We start from the raw sequence: 8,186 nt of genomic DNA on the forward strand, positions 1-8,186 counted from the left end.
ATATATGACATTAGCACTAAATGCATTGAAAAAAGGAAGAAAATTGACAAATTGTTTCTATTTGATATTTATTGATCTTCATGACATAGAAGGGGGTACCTTTGTACTTTTTATTCATAGCCTGTTTGCACAGGCTATAAATGTGAAAAATGCAATTTCACCCACTAGAAAATCAAGCAAATTTGAAAATGTTATAAAAGTGTAAGTAAATACCAAAGGGCCCCTATGAAAGTGCATTATAAAGCTAATCTGTATGTGTTCCGTATTTCTGTACAATAATCACCTAGACCAAAGTAGAGTTTAAACTTGACCAACTACATATTAAAAAAAAACGTGAAATTACATCTAGACAAGTCAGTTAAAAAAAATTCAAGTACAAGCTGCACACAAACTTTTCCACTAATCAGAAAGCCGCGAGGAGCATTATGTAATGCTTCTTGTTCAGTGGCTCCGCCCACTTCCTTTGGGGGAAAAGGTGGTCAGCTATTTTTTAGCTGTCATCTTTGTGTTTTTAGCTGTTAGCCATCATTGCTAAGTAACCAACCGGGTTACTTCTTTTACAAAAGTCTGTGCGCGAATCGCCCGAACTTCACGCTGTGAACAGGAGCAGTTAGACGTCATTTGTAAAGGTAAATTTTTGGCTGACTGAGCGGTACTTTTTGTGCTCGTCCGTCTGTCTGCTCCGCCGTAGCCGTAATGGCGGCTGCAGCTTCGTCAACTCCTCGGCGCTCTACGAAAAGGGAAGGTGTAGTTAGCTTAATGGCTCCTCGTATCGCTGACGTCTTTTGACGCGATAAGTTGCGTGCCAGTGACAGAGTAACATATATTTGCTCACTGGGAAAACTACTCGTCCGTCCGGCAAACCAAATTAACAAAACTTGTCGAGCTTTTTTGCCTTGAAGTTCTTGTTTTGAATGCTTTAAAATATATCCGCTTAACAGGTTAGCTGCCGTGTTAACTCCTAGCTGCTGTGACGTTTAGGTGTAATCAKCTGAAGAATAACGGCTTTCTTTGCAAGTGTTGCACGATTGCTTATAATGACGTTTCACATTTTATTAAAGTGTATATTAATTCAAACAAAACTTTAAAAAAAAGTCCATATTAGCCGCTGGACGCTGAATGTTTCGCAACTCAAGTTAACGTTACTTGGTCCGTCAATGCAACTGAGCGAAAGAGGAAGTCGATTTTTTGTTGTTGTTAACTTTACATCATCATGTGCAAACTTTAATGTTTACTCAATTAAAAAAAAAAATTTTTTTCTATAATTACGATGGAGAAAGAGCTGTGGATGTTATCGGCTGATTAACAAGTGTAGCAGTTTATTAAAGCAGCTTACATGCAGAAACCGCCACGACAGACTTGTTTCATGATCAGAGCCGATTTAAGGTGATAATATTGATTTATTTCTTCCCAGTTACTATGGAAGAAGTACAGCAGGGCAGCAATGGCACTGAGTCACGAGCTGCAACCATTCCCACWTCAATCACATCCTCTCAGTTCTCACAGATAGCACAGCAGGTAAATAATACTTTAGAAATGTCATCAGAATAAGTTTGTGCCACACTAAAGACAGGCAGTGGCTTAGACAGAAATGAGGATTCATTTGAACCTAATTTAAACACAATTTGAAGAAAAAAAAGAAAACTTGAACAATGTTGATCCCCATTATTCAGGTTCTGACCCACTAAACAACAGTGAGTTAGAATAAAAGTTTTACAAAGTTTGTTTGTAAACAAAAAATTTCACTAAGAGCTTGAAAAATCTTTCAAGTGATACCAAAAAATGTTTATATTGGTTTAAATTAAAAAAAAAAATCTGAAGTTCTGCATGAAAATCCTTGAATTTATGCAGAATAATGTATAAAAATACCATAATTTATTTTGTTTTATTAGATATTCCCATAAAACTGTAATCAACATGAACATGCTACCTCTTCAGAGGTAAGGATGAATATGCATCTGTTATTTTTGTATGAATTAACCATTGACCTTTTATTTAGTCATAAGGTTGAGTTTGCTGCAGCATCACAATTGAGATGCACTTTTTTCATGACACCAGATTTTTCTGGGGTTAGAGCAATGTGCTGACGAATCACATCATATACCTAGTTTCAAGTATTTCACAAATAAGATATAAAAATGTTAGATGATGACTAGTATTCTGGGTATATTTTATCTTGTACAACATGTAATGTACAGTCAAGTTACAAAAAACATGAAGCTCCAAAATCAAAAGTGGTATTTAATTGTTAGCCGGAAACAGTCCTCGACTCTCCTGGTAACCACAGGGGTGAGATCATGTGCGGACATTTGCTAAAAAATTATTTTAAGGGATTTAAATTCAAATAAAGCTTTATTCAGTTTTATTCTAACACACACATGGTGAGAAATATGCTTTCTTCTTTTTTAATTCAGTTGGATTTTTTTTCTCTATTTTTATTTTATTTTTTCTAGATGTCATTGAGCGGTTCTTCTGTGGCTGTTGTTCAGCTCCCTGGAGGTCAGTTTCAGGTTCAAGGAGTGATCCAATCTGCACAGCCATCCGTCATTCAGTCCCCTCAGGGGCAGCCTGCACAGGTGAGAACAGATGGYTTCATAGCGCTGTTGATTCTTAATAATATCCTTTTATTCTCTGCCAGTGCAGTCATAAAAAAATTTTATACACCCTATAAAATTACCCTTTTCCAACAGAGATAAACAGTCTTCCATTTTACTATCCTCTAGATGCATGAAAATGTTTTTTTTTATTATTATTATTATTGTTGAGCTCATTATAAAATTAGGATCTTGATAGTTTGGAGGTCTCTGTGTATCAGATCATTTTTAGGTACTACTTTGGGCAATAAAATCTTCCTGCACAAAAACAAATTCAGTATCCAGCTGTGCAGTGATTTATCTAGACAGATTGGTTGAGTTTTGCACCATCTGCAATTCAGACACCTACAGTTTAAACAGTCTTAAAACTCTGCTTGTGTAAACAACTACTCTGAACATTAGACTTAAAATGTGGTTAAACAGATAAATACAACTAATAGCACTTAGAGCCAGACTCAAGCTTTAATTTCATTGACTTGTTTCAGACTTGAAATTTCATGTGAGTAAACAACAGAAGGAATCAATTAAGACTTAAGGCAATTCAAGCTTCATGTGCCGATGTTTTGTTGAATGATGATTTTATTGTAAACAGTGTATATATAACAGTATAAGCTGTACATATTGTACATTATGTCAGACACTGTTCCAACAGAATAATTGTTTTTCCAAGTATGTATAAAAAAAGCCCTGTATGAAGATGGAAGCTATCAATTATTTACATTACTTTATGAACTTGTTCCATTTCTAGCCCCAGGGTTCTGATAGTGAAGATTCACAGGACTCCTCTGATAGTGGATTAACAGCCCAAAAGACAAGAGAAGTACTGGCAAGACGGCCCTCATATAGGTAATGACGTCAWGAAAACTCTGGAAACAAAGTTTTTATTTCATGAATGGTAATTTTGAGCAGTCACCTGACATAATTTGTTATACAGAAAAATCTTAAACGACCTTTCGTCCGAGGAAACATCACACATTGAAGGAAAGGATGGCAGTCCTGCATCTACAGGAGTGACAGGCGTTACAGTACCAACCACCCCAATCTACCAGACAAGCAGTGGACAGTACAGTAAGAACTGTAGCTTTAAATTGTTTTGACAAAAACTTAGGACTGTCACAACAGTGGGATCCAATGATCTTTCAGTTTTCAAGTTTGGATATTAGACAGTTATAAACACAGTAGTTCAAATGTACTGATTTTTATGTCTGTAACTGGGAGGAAATTCAACGATATTATGTATTATGCTTACATTATTGTTTTTGTTACTTAATATGACCTAGACAGCAAGAAAGTAGTTTTTAGTTCTGATTTTATTTTATTTTTTTGATTATGCTAGTTACCATTGCTCCTAATGGCACAATTCAGCTGGCAACACCAGGATCTGAAAGCATTCAGGGACTACAGACCGTCACYATGACCAACTCAAGTGGAGCACAGCAAGGCCCCACCATCCTTCAGTACGCTCAGACGCCTGATGGCCAGCAGATACTGGTGCCTAGCAATCAGGTTGTTGTACAAGGTGAGCACTTCTTAAACTTTACCACTGTTTTATTCTGGTATTCTGTTGCCTTTTTTTCTTTTTGATAAGTGAATGCATTTTGAGCCGTACAAAATGTGTGAGTTTAGATTTGTTAGCCTAATCTGTTCCTGTAAGAAACACTGCAGACTAAAACAAACTCTGACAAAAAGCAAAAATTAAAAACCTTTTTTTTTTTKKKKKKKGGGGGGGGGCTGCTCTGTGTGCCTTACAGAACAGACAAACACAAACATTTGCTTTGTCACTTCTTACTYTGCAGTGTGCAGCATGGTGCTAAATCTGTAGTTGGCATCACAAGTGTGAGAACAGATGAGCAGTTTGCAGTAAATGCACAAAGTGTAATTAGTAATTAGGACATTAGTGTAAAATGTAAAAGTTGTTAAATTAAACCTTTGTTGAACATCTCAGTTCCACTGTGGTTRTTTTAAATACTAGCTAATGATGAAAAGAGTTTGGGAGGCTTGTTATGACAAGTGTTCTTTTTTCACTGTTGTTGCACTCAGGTGCAGGAGGAGAAGTGCAAACGTACCAGATTCGCACAGCACCCACATCTGCCTCCCTTCCTCAGGCCGTAGTTATGACTTCTCCTGTTGGACTGTCCCAGACTAAGACTGATGATCCAACAATGAAGAGAGAAATCAGGCTTGCCAAAAACAGGTAAATGAGCACATTAATTCCAGGTAATAGAAGAAAGTCATGTTTGAGGAATTCTGACTGAACAGTTTCTACAGTAACAGTTGTTTACAAAAAACAGAGGAAAAAGTGATAATTTCATAGTAAAAATATATTCAATGACATGGAAAAAACAAATTATATGTTCTGAGGGGGAAAAAAATGACTTGAAATGCAAGTACCCAAATATTATTTGCATGTTTGTAATGCATATTTTATGAGGTTAAACATTTTTTTACCACCAGCATTTGATGGTAAGAAGGCCTGAAGGAGAACTGAAGTGTAATCTTTGTACARTTTGATAAAAACAGTCATAATGGTTATCACTACATCTGTGATAAAGGACCAGCTAACATCAGAAGACTGGTTTAATTCAGAAAATCTGCAGATAGCCTAATGAGTGAAGGGACTAGCTTTAACTACATTACAGAATGATGCAACATCTCATCAGATTTTTTTTAAATTTTTTTAAGTAATCCAGGATCTGGGCCCGTATTTATCAAACTTCTTAGAATTACTCTTAAGAATGCTGCTAAGAGTGGACTCAAGTGAAAAAAATTCTTAGTTAAAAGCTGAGAGTAAAAGTCAGTTATCAAGCGTCTCAGTCTTACTTTAAGTGAAGTGTAGGAGTAATTCTTAAGTGTCAGTCTTAGAGCTGATTTGTGACTCCTGCTGTGCCGCAAAGCTGATCCTGGATGACGTCGTTAGGAAAAAAACGGGCATGGACCAATCACTGCCTCGGATTTCATGTTCAAGAATATTTTCGGAGAAATGTCAAGAAAAGACTGTGAAAATGCTAAGATAATTCATTTTCAACASACTAATGTTGTCACCTTGTACTGATTGTCTGTAAATTACATAAAATGTCCTCATTTGCATCATGATAACAGACAAAAAAATTTAAATCAAAAACTCAGCAGCTAAAGTTATTTTATGTCACAGAACCTGAGGTAATGTTGAGCTGCTCCCTTCTCCTCTTCGCCACTGTCTGCAGATAACACCGAAGCGTTCAATCCCACTGTAATTTTTATTTATTTATTTATTTGGGGGGGGGCTTGCATGCACCACACACAAATATCCACCTTTTAGTCCAACATTATGCACAGTTTTATTTATTTATTTATTTATTTATTTATTACCTTTATTTCTTTTGTATTTCTGATTAAACCTGTTTTCCACCTTATAACTAAGAATAACACTCAGGTGTGGAGGAGGACAGCTGTGTTCTCTGTCTCCTCAGTCCATCTCAGACCCCTAGTGACAACTCTTAACCACTTAAGAGTTCTCTGGAGCAGTCTTAACTATTCGGGAGAGTAAGAGTGATTCTTATACTTAAGAATTTTGATAACTGGCACTTACACTTAAGTCTGAGAGTAGGAGCAAATCTAAGAAATTTTCAGCACTTAAGTCTAAAAATTCACTCTTAAGAAGTTTGATAAATACAGGCCCAGAACTGTAAACAATAATTTTCTCTAAATCTGTCCCCACTTAAACCAAACCTGCTGATATCTGGTTTGAGCACATTTTGAAAGTGTTTGATATTCAGTCCAGCATCCAGTGACTCACTCTGCAGTTGTCAAACCAGCTTGGTTGAGGTCAGATTGATAGGAACACAAGATCTGGGGTCAGATTTATTGTGTGGAAACCATACTAAAAGTGAACGTACGGCCAAAAGGCAAAAATGGCGTACATCAAAAACATTTCAGATTTATAAAACTGCATACGCACGTTTCTGCGCACCTTTCCTTCTAGATCACAGCCGCACCTCAGAGTTTGCGCACAAGGTCTCGCCTCAGGTTCTACACTCTACACGCCCACACTCAACCATAAACAGTCAATGCAAAGTACCTCATGAATGTTAAGATGTATTTAAATCAGTCAGCTGATCAACGTCAAAAGAAGTGATTGGCTCAGACGCGCTCAGTTGTGTGTGTGGAGGATGACAGGGGCTGACTGACAACTGCTCACGTGAACAGAATGTCTTATTGACACAGATTTTCCCTCATTTTGCATGTTTACAGACGTTTAGAGTAATCTAATGATTTTTTTCAAAAACTCAGCTTCAAATTAATTGTCTCAGAGCCTGCAGGATGATAACACAATAAAAATAAAATTAAATGTCAGATAAAGKTAGAAATAAGTTCACCACTCTTCTCCCCCGTCTTCCCCCTCCTGCCTGCTCTGTTATCCACAGCACACACACACAGTGATCATTACAGTGTGGCTCTAATTCCTCACTTCACCATCTGTRTCGCAGTTTCCCATCTCCAAAATGAGCGTACGCATGGGTCAGAGCTGGCGTGAGGCACCGCACATTTTCACGTCAAGTTTGGATTTTATGAATCACAACCTTGATGTGAAAAGTGGCGTACGCAAGTTTCTGGGCTCGTTTTGTGCGTACTAGGGTTGGGCGATATTGGCAAAAAAATTAATCACGATTAATTGTGGTATTCAGCCGATCACGATTAATTTGACGATTAATCCCCTGGAGTCTCTGGACACACTTATGTCCTAGTCACATGACTAATTTAGTTGGAAAGATTTGCTCTTCATAAAAATCTGTTCCAAACTGTCAAAATTACAGACAGGCTATACATTCGGGCTATACATCAAATTTTAAATTGTGTTGCTAGATAAATAAATTTCAGAATTWATTTTTTTATGTTCGTCATATTTGAAGTGGAGAGGAGCGCTGAGTGGACTGACCGGGGAAATATGTAGTCAATCTGCCTGGTGACAATAATCGTATTAATTGTCAAGTGCCGAAAAATAATCGATTTAATGTTTTTCTGACGATTAATTGCACACGATACGATTATGCCCAACCCTAGTGCGTACACAAGTTTTATAAATCCGACCCCTGGTATTTATGCTGATACGTAATGAGAGTGACTGGGGGGGTTCAAGAGTGGATACATTTAATCTTTTTCTTACATAATTGCACATTTAAAAACCAAGTCTCATCCAGAGGTTCTGGAAATAGCAATATTTTGTGGACAAAAAGAGAAAGCCGATTGATTTTGTCTGCAGAAAATCTTGTAACTTAGTCAAGCAGTGTGAGGTTAAAGTTTATTCAGACAAACAAAGCAATCTAGTAGTCTAATCAGAGTAAAAGTTATTAGTTAAAAGTTATTAATGTGATACAGCAGAGTCTGTATGAGAATACACCATGTTATGTAGCTTAAAGCCTTATAGTTGTGATTAAACATACTTCAAATGTTTAAAGGGATACACAATTAGTTGTAACATTAGACTATTTGATAAACATATATTTTAACTGTAAAAATACTGTATGCTGTTTAGTTTTTATAATTTTTAAACTAAAAGTTTAAAAATTATAAAAATGAAACCAGAGAGCGTTGACAGAGAGGAGAAGGTAGAAA

The 8,186-nt window shown here is 36.6% G+C and overlaps 1 protein-coding gene across 3 annotated transcripts in view; it reads left to right on the plus strand.

Annotated features, from left to right (window-relative positions):
• The first annotated feature begins 428 nt into the window (after positions 1-428).
• atf1 (activating transcription factor 1) overlaps positions 429-8,186 on the plus strand; it is a 10,085-nt gene continuing 2,327 nt past the window's right edge. The window contains exons 1-7 of one of the 3 annotated variants that reach the window (XM_014009138.1): positions 429-629; positions 1,415-1,518; positions 2,454-2,576; positions 3,343-3,440; positions 3,529-3,662; positions 3,931-4,113; positions 4,635-4,788. In XM_014009138.1, coding sequence (XP_013864592.1) covers positions 1,420-1,518; positions 2,454-2,576; positions 3,343-3,440; positions 3,529-3,662; positions 3,931-4,113; positions 4,635-4,788 — 791 coding nt within the window. In that variant the 5' untranslated portion in view covers positions 429-629; positions 1,415-1,419. Of the gene's footprint in view, positions 630-739; positions 942-1,414; positions 1,519-2,453; positions 2,577-3,342; positions 3,441-3,528; positions 3,663-3,930; positions 4,114-4,634; positions 4,789-8,186 lie in introns of those variants that run through there. The other 2 variants (XM_014009139.1, XM_014009140.1) reach the window with 2 other exon arrangements.

The sequence above is a fragment of the Austrofundulus limnaeus genome, unplaced genomic scaffold (genome assembly GCF_001266775.1).
Source record: "Austrofundulus limnaeus strain Quisiro unplaced genomic scaffold, Austrofundulus_limnaeus-1.0 Scaffold55, whole genome shotgun sequence".
NCBI classification, from domain to species: Eukaryota; Metazoa; Chordata; class Actinopteri; order Cyprinodontiformes; family Rivulidae; genus Austrofundulus; species Austrofundulus limnaeus.